The sequence below is a fragment of the Giraffa tippelskirchi genome, chromosome 1 (genome assembly GCF_054371585.1).
Source record: "Giraffa tippelskirchi isolate mGirTip1 chromosome 1, T2T-mGirTip1v1.2.pri, whole genome shotgun sequence".
In the NCBI taxonomy this organism is placed as follows: Eukaryota; Metazoa; Chordata; class Mammalia; order Artiodactyla; family Giraffidae; genus Giraffa; species Giraffa tippelskirchi.
The window spans coordinates 69,028,305-69,045,746 of NC_137275.1; the positions used below are offsets into that span (position 1 = coordinate 69,028,305).

Below are 17,442 nucleotides of genomic sequence, written 5' to 3' on the forward strand. Positions count from 1 at the left end.
AAGAGTCGGACACGACTGAGCAACTGAACTGACTGACTGACTGACTGTGAGCAGAGGGGCTTCCCAGGTGGCACTAGTGGTAAACAATCCATCTGCCAGTGTAGGAGACGAAAGAGATGCAGATTTGATTCCTAGGTCCGGACAGTCCTTGGAGAACGGCATGGCAACCCACTCCAGCATTCTTGCCTGGAGAATCCCTTGGATAGAGGTGCCTGGCAGGCTTTGATCCATAGGGTCTCAAAGCGTCGGACATGACTGGAGTGACTTAACACGCATGCACTGTAAGTGGAAGATGCTCTGGCTGCTGGAATGAGGGGTTGGGATAAGCGGGAAGTAGGGAAGTGAAATGAAAGTCTCTCAGTTGTGTCTGACTTTTCACGACTGCATGGACTATATAGTCCATGGAATTCTCCAGGCCAGAATACCGAAGTGGGTAGCCTTTCCCTTCTCCAGGGAATCTTCCCAGCCCAGGGATTGAATCCAAGTCTCCCGCATTGCAGGTGATTCTTTACCAGCTGAGCCACAAGGGAAGCCCAAGAATACTGGAGTGGGTAGTCTATCTCTTCTCCAGCAGATCTTCCTGACCCAGGAATCAAAACGGGGTCTCCTACGTTGCAGGCAGATTCTTTACCAACTGAGCTATCAGTTCAGTTCAGTTCAGTCACTGTCCAACTCTTTGCGATCCCATGAACCGCAGCACGCCAGGCCTCCCGGTCCATCACCAACTTCTGGAGTTTACCCAAACTCATGTCCATCGAGTCTGTGATGCCATCCAACCATCTCATCCTCTGTTGTCCCCTTCGCCTCCTGCCCTCAATCTTTCCCAGCATCAGGGTCTTTTCCAATGAGTCAGCTCTTCGCATGAGGTGGCCAAAGTATTGGAGTTTCAGCTTTAACATCAGTCCTTCCAATGGACACCCAGGACTGATGTCCTTTAGGATGGACTGGTTGGATCTCCTTGCAGTCCAAGGGACTCTCAAGAGGCTTCTCTAACACCACAGTTCAAAAGCATCAATTCTTCGGTGCTCAGCTTTCTTTATAGTCCAACTCTCACATCCATACATGACTACTGCAAAAGCCATAGCCTTGACTAGATGGACCTTTTTGTTTTGAGCTCAGGGAAGTGTTAATTCTAAGGTTATTTAAAGCCTATAATCTCTATTTAGAGACTAGTACTCTCACTGGACTGGTGGTTGTCCAACTTGGTGTGCAGTAGAATCACTTGGGAGGACTTGATAAAGCACAAACTAGAGCTCCTGATACTGGGTCGGTTTTTGAGGTGGCTGTGAGATGTCCAGATGTAGGTATTGAGTTAGACCACTGTGTATGCAATAGGGAACTCAAGAGAATGGTGAGGTTGGGCTACAGATACAGTTGTGAGCCTGGAGAGGGGTGGTGATGATTGCCTCAGAAAAAGTCGTTGTGGCACACAGGCTTTAGTTGACCATGGGGTGTGGCATCTTCCCAACCTAGGGATCAAACCCACATCCCCTGCATTGGCATGAAGATTCTTATCCACTCTCCTGCCAGGGAAGAAAGATTTAGCTCTTTTAGCAACAGTTAAGATAGTTCTTTAATTTTGTTTATGCAATTCTTATGTGCCTTTTCATTTATATTTTAATGATGCAACATTCAGATTTAGCTGTATATCCTCAACTTAGACTCGTGTTCACTAGGGAAGTTGTGGGTTGGTAAAGGTAGGGAGGAGGAGGGCAATGTTAAATGAAAGAATTTGACTATAAATATCTTTTGGCAATGCCTGATTAATATGGCTATTATTAAATATTATATAATATGTCAAGAATTTTTTATTATTGAAGAAAAAGCGCATCTTTAAATCATATTATAGTCGGTTATTCATGAGAGGTATTTTGTAGAAATACATGCAGTACATCATTGACCACAAATTTATGCACTGCTTTAGCTAAATCACTTCCTGTTGTAGATACTCTTTAAAATCTGATAAACAAAACATATGTTTTAAAAAAATAGAACTGACATTGTATATTTCTTTTTGCAGAACTTTTTTCCTTATATAGGTCAAAAACACTGATTCAGGTTTTTCCTAAAATCATATCTTTGAAATAAAGAGTTGGGGTTGGTTGTGGCGGGGAAGGGGGGCGGGGAGATGAGAACTAATAAATTGAGCCTGAGGACTAGTTGTAATTCATGGGACTAAAAATAGTGAGAACAAAATTTGTATTAAAATTTTCAACATACAGAAAATTGAAAGAATGATGTAGTAAACTCTGATATTACCAATTTACTTACTCAGTCATTAATAACAACATGCCATTATTGTTTTCCTTTATATTGGAATGTGCCTACGTATATATGTTTGCTGAATTATTTGAAAGTCAATGGCAGACATCATGACCCTCTACTTTTATTGGGAAATATTAGTGCTTATGAATGAGATGTAGCAGTCTCTACATTGTCTGACTATGAATATCCTAATGATTTTGTGGCTAGCTCTAATTGACTAAAAAGACTTTAATGGTGAAGGTCAGGTAGTGTAATCCTGTCTCTCAGCCACGTTTTACTTTTCCATCCATTTATCATCTGTCTCAGCCCGTTCTGGCTGCTGTAACGAGATGCCATGAGCTGGGTGGCTTATGAATAGCAGACATGTATATGTCAGTTCAGAGGCCAAGAGGTCCAAGATCAAGGTTCTGGCAGGTTTGGTGTCTGGTGAGGGCCCACTTACTGCTTGGCCGTGTTTTTGCTGCAATCTCTCTCATGTGGTGGAAGGGGAAGCGGGAGCTCTCTGGGTCTCTTTTACAAAGGCACTAACCTCATTCATGAAGTTTCTACTCTCATGACCTATTCACCTCCCAAAGGCCCTAACTTTGTGGAACATAAAATCTGAGTTCTGCTTAATGAAATACTTATTTAGTAATGGTAACCAGAATAGACTCTATACTATGTTTAAAGAATGTTTCCTATATTTATAGAATTGCAAGGTACTTGGGGATTCAGTTTTATTTAGAAGAACCTGGCTCTGATTTGCAGGGTGGGTGGAATGGGATTGCAGTTTTGCTGCTAGCTTACAGAAGAATGCTTAATGCATAAGGTTGGGAGTGAGACATGGAGAATGCAGAACGGTTTGCCGGCAGATGTTTATGTGCACAGGATTCACTGGTTGCACCTCCAGAGAAGAGTTCTTGAGAATTTCTGGTCAGCCTCCATTGCCTGGTATGAAACAGCATGGAAAGCACAGGAAGCCAGTGTGGATGGCACATGGAGGGTGTTGGGTTTACAACAGGGACTGACCAGTGCTGTGAGGAGCAGAGGGCCAGTTTCATCAGGCTGTTTTTGTGAAATTGCCAGGAAACCTGCCTACAAACCAGTCCTAGTGGTGCAGCTTTGTCTATATTGATAGTTAGAATGAGCCATTAAGGAAAAAGAGCATGTTATGAAGCAGTCCATACAACGGTTAGTTTTCATCAGCCAATGTCAGTAAAATTGAACGTTCCTCCCTCACTGGATGACAGGAAACACGTGGATCTGAGTCCACTGCAGTAAGACTTCCTCAGTGTCCTTTTCTACAGCACTAGTAGACCAAACAGGTCAGATGCTTCAGGAAGTGAACTGAGGATTTTTCTGTTGAGTAGTTTAGGCTGCTTCTCACAGGCTAGACTGCCCACGATAGGGTAGTAGTGACAAATGATCCCAGAGACATGTCACCTCAGTGTTGTGATAACAGGCGGCACCAGTGGTCCAGGATCTGCTTTCAGGAAAGCTTTTTGTTTCTCAAGTAAATGAGGTACTAAAGGACCCGGGAGGTACACGTTACCCTAGGTTTGTATTGCCCTTTGCTCTGCATTTCTGCATTGTTTCACCAACTCCGTGTGTGTGTGTGTTGGGGAGGGTGGTGTGGGTGGGTGTAAGTCACTTTAGTCTTGTCCAACTCTTTGTGACCCTATGGACTGTAGCCCATCAGGTTCCTGTGTCCATGGGATTCTCCAGGCAAGAATACTGGGGTGGATTGCTATGCCCTCCTCCAGGGATCTTCCTGACCCAGGGATCAATCCTGTATCTCTTATGTTTGCTGCATTGGCAGGTGGGTTCTTTACCACTAGCGCTACCTCGGAAGTCCAATTATGAGAATAATGATGGATAATTAGGATGGTTGATGTCAGAAGCTCACACATATATGGAAGGGGCAATGTTGCCTTTGTTTGGGAAAGACACCCAGGTGAAGAGAAGTTGGGAAGGGTTTCTGTTCACAGTCTGACCTGAGGTGCTCTGAGAGATGACCAGAGGCCACTCAGGCCTCCAGTGGGCAAGGTTATGAGTGAGTCCTGATGAATGGGCCCACTTTGGGTGTCTAGTAGAGTTGAACAGCAGGCCAGCCATTGGCTGGCCTGTGGGAAGCAGGCCACTGTTCTCCTTCTCAGTGCTCCTGTGGCTGAGGATCACTCTCTACAGATATTAACTGGACGCTTGTGTGGGGTGACTGGAGAGTTTCAGCTGAGCCCAAGCAGAACCTTTGAAAGTGAAAGTCGCTCAGGTGTGTCCGACTCTTTGCAACCCCATGGACTATACATTCCGTGGGATTCTCCAGGCCAGAATACTGGAGTGGGTAGCCTTTCCTTTCTCCAGATCTTCCCAACCCAGGGATTGAATCCACTGTTTCCCGCGTTGCAGGTGGATTCTTTACCTGTTGAGCCACAAGGGAAGCCCAAGCAGAACCTTCAGTGATGGGCCGAATCTGCCCTGGAGGAAGGATCTGGCTGTGATGCTCACTGCTGCCCCCAGTGGCTGTGTGCTGGCATGGAAGGGCCCAGCACCGGAGGAGAATGGGGATACAGTAGCCCCCCGCCCCATCCGAGGTTTCAGTTTCCACAGTTTTATTTACTCATGGTCAACCACAGGTGGAAAATATTAAACGGAAACTTCCAGAAGTAAATAATTCCTATGTTTTAAATTACACACCGTTCTGAATAGTGTGATGAAATCTCACACCATCCCACCCAGGGCGTGAATCAACCCTTTGTCCCACACATCCTGCTCCTCAGTCCCTTAGCAGCCATCCCGGTTATCAGATCCACTGTCAAGGTGTCTCAGTTTGTGTTCAGGTCACCCTCATTTTACTCAATAACAGCCCCAAAGCACGAGAGTACTGATGCTGAGAGTTTGGATGTGCTGAACAGAAGCTGTATGACACGTCCTTTAAGTTAAATGGTGAAAGTTCTTGATTTAATAAGGAGAGAAAAAAAACTGTATGCTGAGGTTGCTAAGATCCATGGTAGGAATGAATCTTCTCTCTGAAATTGTGACCAAGAAAATTGTACTAGTTTTGCTTTTATATCTCACATTGCAAAAGTTATGGCCACAGTGTGTGGTAAGTGCTTAGTTAAGAGGGAAAAGACATTGCATGCATGTTAAGTCACTTGGTCGTGTCCGAATCTGTACAAACCTATGGACTGTAGCCTGCCAGGTTCCTCTCTCCATGGGATTTCCCAGACGGGAATACTGTAGTGGGTTGCCATGCCCTCCTCCTGGGGATCTTCCTGACCCAGGGATCAAACCCTTGTCTCTTATATCTCCTGTATTGGCAGGCGGGTTCTATACCACTGGGAAAGATGAAAAGGCATTGCATTTGTACAGTAAGATATTTTGGAAGAGAAAGGCCAATTTTATGAACTTTTACTGTATTGTAATAATTGTTCTATTTAATTATTGTTGATCTCTTACTGTGCCTAATTTATAAATTTTGTCATAGATATATATGTATAGAAAAAAGACATAGTATATAAAGGATTTGGCACTATTTTCGGTTTCAGGTATCCACTGGGGGTCTTGGAACGTATTCCACATGGATAAAAGGGGAACTGCTGTCAGTTGTGATTGCTCTCAGATTCCACTGCATAGAAGACTGGTGGATCTTGGTTTTGAGCTATATACTGTGAAATAACACGTTGTTTTATAGAAAGCCTAGCTGTAGAAGTCCTGGGAGGAAAAAATATTAACAACCAAATGACTTGAATTTTAGAGTGCATAGTTTTGAAAACGATTTGAAAATTTTTAATTTAATTATGCTTGTCACCAATACAGTCTGATTTATTTTGATAACTAAAGTATAACATACTAAGGAAGAGACTGTAAAAATAATGTATAAGATTGTCGTTTAGTCATAACTTTGAATTGGAGTAATATTAAGATGCATATCTTTTTGACATATACCTTTATTCTCTATTGCCCAACACAAATGGCTTCAGAACCAGATTTCTTGATTTTGAATTCTTGCTTTGCCACTTACTACTAGGCTGATTTTAGCTCAGCCTGTTTGGCTTCAGTTTCCTCCCATTCCTGTTACTATCATTGCTGTTTTCTGTATAGCAGGTAAACGCAGACTATCATTGCTGTTTTCTGTATAGCAGGTAAACGCAGTATACCTAAATAATTCTTACAGTGTTGAGATGTAAGTAACTTATTTTGTCTTTAACAGGGACCTCCGAAACAATCTTATTAGTAGTATAGACCCAGGTGCCTTTTGGGGACTGTCATCGCTAAAAAGATTGTAAGTGTTTGAATTGCTGGCTTACAAATCTGAACCATTCCTTTTTAAGTAACTTTTAACGCACTTCGAACTTTAACATGATAAAAAAGTGGTTTTTTAATAATCTTTAGAAGTTCATCTAGCCGGGTCTAAGATAGAAAAGCAGACTGTTTAATGTAAGTAGCTCAGAAGGCAATTTATTTATACAGCAGTTTGATTTGTTGGTGGTAGATGGTTACATCCCTCTTATGGTAATAAAATCATTATGGTTGGCTTTGCCAGCTGGCATAATCTGTAGATGAGTTTCAACTTACGAACGCATTTAAACAATCTATTGTAAATGCCCTAAAAATTCAGGCCTCTTTCTATTAATGATTTAAAAATCTTGCCATTTTCCTATATATTTCATCTATATGTTATTTCAAAACCTAGACACCAGTTTTGATTACTTCCGAGGCTAAGCACTCTTGCTTTCCTTATGGTGTTCTTGTTACAACTGCTTCGTGAAGAGTGCTCGTATTTAGAGGTCACCTGGTGCTTAAGCCTCGTGGACTGCCCCACTTCCTTCTGAATGCATTTACTGAGTGCTGACTGCGTACTGTGCTTGGACTTCTCTGGAAGAACTCACAGACTCTTAGGGGCAGATCAATAGTGAAAATACATCCTAAATAATAAAAATATTACTAATCTGCCAGGGAAAGGAGGGACCACCTGAGATGGGAATGACCTGCTGTGAGAGCAGCCAGCCTTTAGACTTGACCTTGCTCCTGAGGGGTGAATATGTATTGAAGAATAACAGAAAGAGCACTGTAAGCAAAGTGGACACAGATGTGAAAGAACATGTTCTTTGACCAAAGCATTAAGGAGAAAGGGGAAACGAACATTGGAATGTAAGGATAGTCAGGAAGAGACCAGGCTTTTGATGACCTCCTGCCATGTTGAAGAATTTCGAATCTATTATTTAGACAGTGGGGGACTGGCAAAACTTTTTCAGTATGGAGTTGACGTGATCATATTAGTGACATCAGAGCTGCCGTGGATCAAGCTGGGTTTAGACTTCAGTGAAAGTATTATCAACGTATAGAAATGTAATTGAAGTGGAAAGACAGATGAGCATCAATTCAGTTAAACAAAAATTGATCAAGTCCATCCTCTGTATCCAGTAGTGAGCCAGCCTCCAGAGATACAAAGGTAACTAACTCAGGAACCCCTTGGAAGGTTTGCAGTCTAGTGGAATTATGTATACCAACCAAGATCTTGGATATGGGTTTAGAATATACTTCCAGCGAGAGGGAGCAATAGCTGGTGTTCAGCTGTTAAGGGTCTTTGAAGCTGTTGGGATTTGCCAGACTGACACAAGCAGGAGCATGGAACATGGCCATCAGCAGGCTACATGTATCTCCAGAAACAGTCCTTAGAGAGTGGAGGGGCAGCAGCTAACTGAGCTTGACTTGTAACAGTCATTTTCTCTGTGCTTCTTACTGGGACAAACGGACACCTTGTTTGGATGGAATGTAAGTCCTTAGGTGGGGAGAAGGAGTAGGAGTGTAGCTGCTAGAGCTGCCCTATCAAACTCTGGGGCTGAGGCTAAAGCATTTTTGTTTCAACTATCCCTCCTGGTGATTCTGATGCTAAAGCTGGAGAATTACTAGGACTAGTTTTTCCAAGAGGAGGGGGGAGTGTGGTATCACATGGCCAGACAAGTCCACTTATTCACGTGACTGTCTGTGTTCTGTTTTCTGATAATATGAAACTTAATATGATAATATCCACATGTTGCGGTAGAGATTGAAGGAAACTTGACTCTTAATAAAAAGCGGCTTCATCAGGATCTTTCAAGGATACTGCAAAATATCCTACATTCTCCATCAGTTCTTTATCCTTCAGTAAATAATTTTTCACATATTGCTATCCAAAATAAATTTAAAATTTTCTTGTTCAGTAGCACTTAACTTAATTACCATGATTGTCCCAGATGTTGCCTTAGCATTTTTTCATTGCATTACACATCAAGTAGTCTCTGGTGTTCATGCCTAGGAAGGTAATTGTCATTTATAATCTTCCCACTAGAAAATTCGTTCTTAATTTCAAACAGCTAACTTGGTATACAGCTTGCAAGCTGAGAGAGTTCTATATGAAAACTCAGTGAGATAGAAACTCAGTAAAATAGAAAGATATTCTGCTAGTCACTTCCTGACTACAGGCACTTTTTCCTATGAGGCCTTAAATCATTCAGTTGTGCATCTCACTCAGCAACCACATATAAAGTGTTTTTGTAAGTGTCCCGTGCCTTTGCCTTTATTTTATAGATAATTTGGATCAGGAAGATTAAGTCAGTGGCTTTCTGAAGAATAAACTACCAGAAGTAGGTAAAACCTACACCCATTCAGTTTCTCTTTTGCTTTATCAACAAAATTCAAGCTGATTCTCAATTCAAATGAAAACTCATTATCAGTACCTAAATTCCATTGTAAATAGGTATAGCTATAATGAAATTGTTTCCCAAAGAATCAATGGTAATTACACCATTTAAAGCTCAGAACTGAGACAAGATAATGAATAGAGCTCAGAAATGCTTGTTTAAGCAACACTTCACAAGATGATGCCTCATTTTCTTAAATAGTAAAGCCCAGAAATAGAAGGAAAATCAGCTGGAATAAAGAAAAGTCCCATACGATTAAATACTTAGCTTTAATATTCTGAGGAGCTAGAGCATAATGAATGTAGATAAAAACTTGTATTGCTTAAGATTTTTTTTTTTAATCAAAAGTTGCCATAAGAAAGGGAAAACAGAGCTATGAAATTTTTGAATACTAGGGATTACCTAAACTAGCTTTTAAAATATCTAAAGGAAAAAATTAATGAGTAGGTACTGAATTCATATATGAAGTCTTTGTAATTTCTATCAGACTAATACCTTTTTTCCCCCAGTTACCAAGTGTATAATTTAGAATCTGACAGTTTTAGTTTAGAAATGGTTGGTATAAGTCTCTAAAGAGTAACTCAGTGAAATTCAAAGACTATGTCCTGCTCTATTACAGAGAATAATATGGACAGTGAAGAAAATATGATAAAAATATTTTTTAAAGTTTGGCTTAGAAAGCTTGTTTTACTTCTTTTATTGAAATTAAAAATGACCAGTAATCCTAAATCTTAACAACTGAGAAAAACAAAGTTTTGTTGTTTTAGGGCTTTCATACTAAATCCACTGATGGAAAATGATGAAAGCTATGCTCTCTTATTTGAAGAAATAGTCAATTATCTCCTAATTAAAATAAATCTAATTGAAGTGTAAAAGTGTATTCACTGTGCTTGGTATGAAGAAAAATAGTGTAGAAAGAACAAAATATTAAAATTATTACAGATAAAAGGAAAAAAGTTACATACATTGAGGAGGAGAAAAAAAATGGTTTCAAAGTAACATTTGATAGGAACTATAGGAAGTTTAGGAGTGACTGAAAAAAAAATGGGCCATTACCTAGATATTGTTATAAAGTAATTTGGCCTGGAGCCTAAATGACAGATCTGTAAAGTAAAAGCTAACTCAGTTGTTTTTTCATTACAGTCAAAGCTTCTGAGTATTTAAGGAGTGAAGTTAGCATTAAGTTTCACTTGTTCTTGAGGAAATAAAAGTTTTGGCATTTTGATAATGTACGCTTTTACCCATTGTCTCTTGGATGTTGCCTTAGATCAGCTCTGTTCCCTAACTTACCCAGCGTGATTAGCTGTGTATATCATCTCAGGCAGTAAGATAGATTGAGTCTCATTTTTACTACTTTGGTTTTATCTTGAGTCATTTTACAGGAGTAAATGCTTTAAATATCAAGGGCACTGTAATTAAACAGCGTTTAGTTTGTACATGCCAGAAGTAAGTGAAAGCAAAGATGATTTCTTCTCTCAGTGCTGCACTTGAGATAGGTGAATATTTTAGAGATGCTTAAAAGAAAAGTCTTGTGTGATACCTGGGTGCCATTCTTGAATATCAAATGTATGAAACCTTCATTAACCAGGAAATCTAATTGAAGATACTTTTTCCCTTTCTCCTTAGGGATCTGACAAACAACCGAATAGGGTGTCTGAATGCAGATATATTCCGAGGACTCACCAATCTGGTTAGGCTGTAAGTACCTCTGTTTTTCGTATTATAATACAAGGAAGCATTTGAACCAGTACCCAAATTTTTATGACCACTTATATGTTTAATACTAAAATAGCAACTGTAGAGGTTGTAGAACTGGTAGGGGATAGTTCAGTTCAGTCGCTCAGTCGTGTCCAACTCTTTTTGACCCCATGGACTGCAGCATGCCAGGCTTCCCTGTCCATTACCAGCTCCCGAAGCTTGCTCAAACTCATGTCCATTGAGTTGATGATGCCATCCAACCATCTCATCCTCTGTCATCCTGTTCTCCTCCTGCCTTCAACCTTTCCCTGGAAAAGATTGAAGGTAGGGGATAAGGAGCTAAAAATTTAATCATGGAGATACAATGTCATCAGAATACAGTAATGCATTACATCCACTGCTCCACATGTACATGCACACACGTAATGTAGTATATACCCTAGAGAATAGGTCCATATTGAGACACATGATCAAAAGCTTTGATAGTTTGGGAAAATTTCTTTGAAGAGGTGAATCTTGAGCTAATGGTCCAGATCCTTAGAAAGGAAAAGAAGTCAAGCAAATGATACAGGGAGGTAGAAATCAGAGCGAGGCCAGTTTGTCAAGGTGAAGGAAGGCTGATAGTCTTATGCATAGATTGACCATTTGAGTCACTCCTGTGACCTTATGGCTATAGGTGACCTGTCGAGCTTTTCTGTTTTTCATCTGTATAGTAGGATTAATAGTACCTCAAAGTTATTATAAGGATTAATTAGCATTTGAGTTATCTATACCTGTTTGTTATAATTTCTATCTAATATAAATGGAGAACTTTGTATATACCATCAAATATGTTTTAGTTTTATTTTTAAAGTTAAGAATCTGAGAGTAACTAGAAGTAAGGACAATTACCTGTAATAGAGCATTATACAAGAGTGTACGAAAGGCAGACTGAAGCTTAGAACTGATTAAGTCCTAGGAGGCCACTGGAAGACACTGATGTGGGGAAATGGCATAAATCATGATTTAGATAAGAGCAATCTAGAAATAGGGTGCAGCATGCAAGGCAGGATTTTGAGGTAGAAGTTTTAGTTCTGAGATTGCCTACGCTTGGCTCTTTCTCTTTGTAGCTTTTTAGGACGTTTCATCTTCTTTGTTCAAGTTAACTTTGAAAAAGCCATATGGGCTTAAGTACTGAAATTATTTCATCTCTACAGTAAGCAAGGGGTCTCACTTGTCAGAATAGAACAAAGTACTCCTGCTTCTCAGTCAGTTACAAGTATTTTTCAATGCGCCCTTTAGCTCTGGGGGAAAGATAGATGGCCCAAGTATATGTTTTTAAATAAAAGATTGATTTGATGTACAGCTTTACTCATTGCTAGAAATCGATTAAATCTATTACGGTTTTCTTTTTTTGTAACTGGATTACAAACAGTTTTGTTTCAGTTCTTTTATTACCTTGAGTTTTTTATTTTTGGTTTTGAGGAATGTGTAAGAATTGGCAACCTGAGGCATTTATGGAGAAAAATTTATTATGTTTTTGAGTAGTTATGAATCAAATAGTGGAAGAGGGAGTCTGAAGTTTACCATTTTCTTGACTTTAGTTCCAGATGGATTTATAGCTTTGGTCTAGGGATTTTTGACCCAACAGCAAAAGTTCTTTAGGCAAAAGTGTTGTTTTGGACAGTGCTTATATTAAGGCAGGTTACTATACACTTACTTTTTTATTTTTGCCTCCTGCCTCAAAAGCTAATATTTTTGCAAATTTTAAAGCCTGGATTGTCTGTTACATTTTTACCAATTCTCTGATACCTGTTGTGAGAATTTACAGGACGTAGAACACAATGGACATATATGCATGGGAATCATTAAAACATAGAAATAACACTACCAAGTTTCCTACTTTGTGATTGACTGAGATAATTTTGTAGTCCATGTAACAGTAGATGATAGCTCTTTTAAATGCAACAATATGGCACATATAGAACTATACCTGACATATCCTTTAAATACTGTTCTAAGAAAAATTAAGGCTTCCCGCATGGCTCATTGGATAAAGAATCCGCCTGCAATGCAGGAGACACAGGAGACGTGGGTTCAATCTCTGAGTTGGGAAGATCCCCTGAAGAAGAAAATGGCAACCTACTCAAGTATTCTTGCCTGGAAAAGTCCACGGACAGAGGAGCCTAGTGGGCTACAGTCCATGGGTTGCAAAGAGTCGGACACGTCTGAGTGATTGAACTGAACTGAAGAAAAATTAGCAGTACTAAACACATAAACATAAACACATAAGAAAAATTAGCAGTTGAGGTAGCTTCTTAACATTCAGGAATGCATTGCAGTGGAGTTGCTTATGATCGTTTGGTTTAACATAGTTCTCAAGCATTGGATCAGGAACCTTTGGATGGGTGTTCTGTGTGGGCTGCACAGCTTTCTGGGTTCTGTAAGCCAGATTGTATGTTGCTTGTAAAGGCTGATAGCATTTGGTATTTCAAATATGGAGAATAGCATTTTCTCATTCTAGCAAGTGGAAAAGAGAGTCTGATTAGTTAAGGGACATGTAGTACATTTTTAGGTTAAGAGTCAGAGAAGCTCTGTATTACTAATATTTCCCATCCTATAGAGGAAATGTCCAAAAGAAATGAGTCTAGAGTAGATTACTGTTCTAGCTCTTTCCTCTGCTACTTCTTCAGCTCAACTCTGTGGGTTACCCTGGAACTTTGGACCCTTAGATTGACTTGGCCTGTTAGCCAAGGAGCCTGGAAACCTTGGCAGAAGGCCTGTAGCATTCCCACCCAGACTTCTCATTGTACTGAAACAAGTCTTGGCTTTGGCGATTTAGTGTAAAAATTGACAAATGACTTTTTAAAAATAAGAGTGTTCAGTGGACTTGGGTGTGGTAGGTAAATTGATTGAATCTGTGTATTGATCTCTGCCTTTATAGATAAAGAAGTTCTGGGAAGTGAAGCCATTCTCCCAGAGGTTCCCACTCTAACCCTGGGAGTAACTGGCAGAAAAAAGATGGAACTAATAATGGACTTCAGTGAAGTCTCTGTCCTTAGGAAGTTAGCTTACAGAGTATTTGTTAGGAGATCAAAAAAAAAAAAAAAAACCTTTCCATTTAATTTTCTTTATGAATTTTGATCAATTTAAAACCTGTATTTTTCCCCTAAGAATTGTACCTTTAATATTTTTTTGTCAGTTGAGTGATATTTATAAGAACTTCCTTTTTATAATTTAAAAATTATTGATGTTGTTCAGTAATAAAACCATATAGAGAGATATGCAGGAAAAGTTAAGTTTCCCCTTCATCTCTTCAAACATACCCTTCTGAGATAGCATATACTGTCCAGTATATATATTCTCAGATTTTTCTATTGCCACTGCAAATGTATAGGCATCCACACAGGGCTTTAAAAATGTGCTCTACTCTGGACTTCCCTGGTGATCCCGTGGTTAAGACTTCACCTTCCAATTCAGGGGGAATGGGTTCGATCTCTGGTTGGGGAGCTAAGATCCCACATGCTTTGTGACCAAACCCAAAACATGAAATAGAAGCAGTATTGTAACAAATTCAATAAAGACTTTACAAATGATCTACATCAAAAAAAAAAATCTTTAAAAAGTGTGTTCTACTTGACAATTTACTTATAATAAATTAACCAAGATACCATTATCTTTTCAGGAGAAAATTTTTAAGGAGAATGCCATTATCTTTGCAGGAGAATGTTTTTGTTCATGCTTCTGACTAGCTAACAGAATACTCCACAAGTATAGAACAGTATTCTGTGCTTAGTCACTCGGTCGTGTCCGACTCTTTGCGACTCCATGGACTGTAGCCCTCCAGGCTCCTCTGTCCATGGGGGTTCTCTAGGCAAGAGTACTGGAGTGGGTTGCCACGCCCTCCTCTGGGGGATCTTCCCAGCTCAGAGATTGAACCCAGGTCTCCCACACTGCAGGCGGATTCTTGACTGTGCAGGCGGATTCTTTACTGTCTGAGCCATGAGGTAAAAGAACAGTATGATTTAGTCAATTATTCATGGGTTAAAGGAGGTACCATTTGATTCATTACCTCTTCCTGTAACAAGTATGCCCTGGGAAACATGCTTGTATATACACAGATGCTGCATCATACCCATTTAACTTACAGGAATGCAAATATCTATTTAACAAAAAGCAAGTAAATGAAAATTAAGTGAGAGAGTAAGAAACAGCATGAGTGGGAGTAGGTGGATAATTCACTTGTCACTCCATTCAGTGAGCTGTATTAGGACACGAGACAGTGACTTTGCTGTGAACATTGTCATTCTCAGTTCCATGATGCTTTTTTTGATATAAGCATCTCAGAGTTGGAATGTGATTTTAGTGTTTTAAAGTCTGCGAATTTTTATGGTCATCAGACAATTACTTCACTTGATGTCTAGCCAAACAAATAGCAGTTTGTTCCAACACTGGAGGAAAAATTGGTTTGTGTTGGGATTTACTGGGAGGATGGCATGTCTTTCTCCAATGTGATTCCTTCCTCAATGATTTCCAAGGAAAAACAAATTAATAGTACCTAATAATTACCATAAAGTTACCTAGTAATTAGAATCTAATGGTGCTTGTAAGATACAATCGTTTTGTTTATACTTAAATCCTATACTTGGTAGTATATATTTTTATTTCCAACTACTACAGACTCTTTCAAACATCTAAAAAAATATTACAGATAATTGTACAAGGAATCTCTATGTACCCATCAGTCAGTTTCAGCACTTAGCTACTCATAGCCTATCTTCTTGTTTTAGTTCCAGGTCACATCTCTTATCTTCCCACCTACATTATTTACAGTAAACCCCAGTAATCTTATAATTTCACATAGGGTACCTTGATAAAAGTATACTTGTTCATTGTAATTACATCCAGGTTACTTTCTCAAAATGTTATGATTTGTATTCCGTCAGCCATAATACCCTTTTCAAAATCCACATTCGGTATTCACTCTGATAGGCCAAAATAGAAAAAGGCATTGCTTTCATGATTCTTTTATTTTATTTATTTATTTTTCATGATTCTTTTAATGTGCAAGTATTCTTTTTATTTTTTAAGTTCCTTGGCAATTCTTTTATGAAGATCAAAATTATTTTACCCAGCCTCTTTTCTGTTAAAAAAAAATCCTAAGATATATGTAAAATGAATTCAGTAATGTTTTTACTGAAGTCCATTATATATTACTTTTGAGGGATTGGTGTTTGTGCAATGTTAAGTCTTCCCATCCAGAAATACGTCATTGCAGGTGTCATGGAAACAGCTGACCTCTTCCCCCTTCAAGTCTCTTCCCTCCCCACTGGGGAATCCTTCCACCCAGTTTTCACTTTCTTCCACGCTTAAAGGATTTAACTCAGCCTCTGGAGGAGAGGCAGGCCTCCTTGCGGGTCTCAGGACTTTTTCCTTGAGAATTCTAGGTCCAAACTATAGCATTCTTGATACTACAACAGGCACTGAACAGATCTTGTGGTGGTTGGGTCATGCTGCCGTTTTCCTGGAGCCCTTGATAGCACCTCCTAAAGCTGGGGTCTATATTCTGAACTATCAGCCACTGCAGTTGAGCACCTTCTGTATACTCTGGCTTGTTACTGGAGCTTATGAAAGGCGAGCATAGAAGAAATCACAAAAAATGATTTGTTCAAACTACTCATATAGTAGCATAAGGTGTTCTACAATTTATAGCAAACTCTGCAAGCGTTTATGTATTTATTAAAGCCACGATACAAGGGGAAACCAGAGAGGTTAAGTAATCTGCCCAAGGGCAACACTGAATTCTATCCCAAGTCTTTGATTAAACCCTGGACCCATTTCACTCTTCCGATATATTTTAGTGGGTTACTGTCAGCTGCTGCTGGTTATTCGTACCATCCTTTTCTTTGTTTTTTAATTTTTGTTTCCTTAAATGAAACTGAGTGAACTCTTGAAGAGCATTTCTAGTTGCAATGAGAGCATGATTAAAAATCAGGTTCAAGAGGGTAACTTGGAGGTTCTACATGTTATTTAACAGAAAAATCCTTATCCAGCAGTAATTTTAAGGAATTTTATTTATTGCTTTATATAAAGTTAATTTTCTTCTTCAACTTTGGAGAAAATATTTACTAGATATTTCTTTCTATGAGATTTAAAACAACTTTCGTAACTTCTTAATAACAGTATTTAATGATAGAATGTTTTTGGAAATATAATATAAAATGATATATAATTGTTCCCCTTTCTTACAGTGAAGTTATTTCCTTTTTTCCAGAAACCTTTCAGGGAACTTGTTTTCTTCATTATCTCAAGGAACTTTTGATTATCTTGGCTCATTACGATCTTTGTAAGTAAGAATTTTTTCTTCCTGTTTTTGTAAATGTATCTTAGTGTCTGAAAATTAAAAACAGTTATTATATGGCTTAAGAGACTTCATGGGAAAATCTTGTGGTTTTACAATAATTAAAATCTCATTTGAGAGTTTGCATTCACATTGAAAAACATACCGTAAACCTTAATAATGTGTGTCAGGCTACAGCAACCATTTTCTGCTTAGAATACTCTTATCTCTCTAATTTATATTTAAATAGGTTGGTAATTTTTTTCTTTGTGTTTCCAAATTAGAAAATATTTTGTTTACTTAATTAAATCCCCAAAGTATAAAATAAGTCTTCCTTCTTATGAAAAGTTTATAGTTAAGACTTATGTTGTGCTTTGAGAGCTTTCCTAGTGACTCACATGGTAAAGAGTCTGCCTGCAGTGCAGGACACCTGGGTTCAGTCCCTAGGTTGGGAAGATCTCCTGGAGAAGGAAATGGCAACCTGTTCCAGTATTCTTG

General features: G+C 39.0%; 1 protein-coding gene across 14 annotated transcripts in view; it reads left to right on the forward strand.

Moving 5' to 3' along the window:
• The window catches only part of ADGRA3 (adhesion G protein-coupled receptor A3), a 132,016-nt gene that overhangs the window by 39,878 nt on the left and 74,696 nt on the right, over positions 1 to 17,442 (forward strand). For 10 of the 14 annotated variants that reach the window (XM_081547272.1, XM_081547593.1, XM_081547326.1 and 7 more), the window contains exons 3-5: positions 6,455 to 6,526; positions 10,554 to 10,625; positions 16,879 to 16,950. Coding sequence is in view for 10 of the 14 variants with exons in the window: in XM_081546654.1 (XP_081402780.1) it covers positions 6,455 to 6,526; positions 10,554 to 10,625; positions 16,879 to 16,950 (216 nt within the window). In the remaining 4 variants the exon portion in view is untranslated. The remainder of the gene's footprint in view (positions 1 to 6,454; positions 6,527 to 10,553; positions 10,626 to 16,878; positions 16,951 to 17,442) is intronic. The other 4 variants (XM_081547410.1, XM_081546783.1, XM_081547148.1 and 1 more) reach the window with 1 other exon arrangement.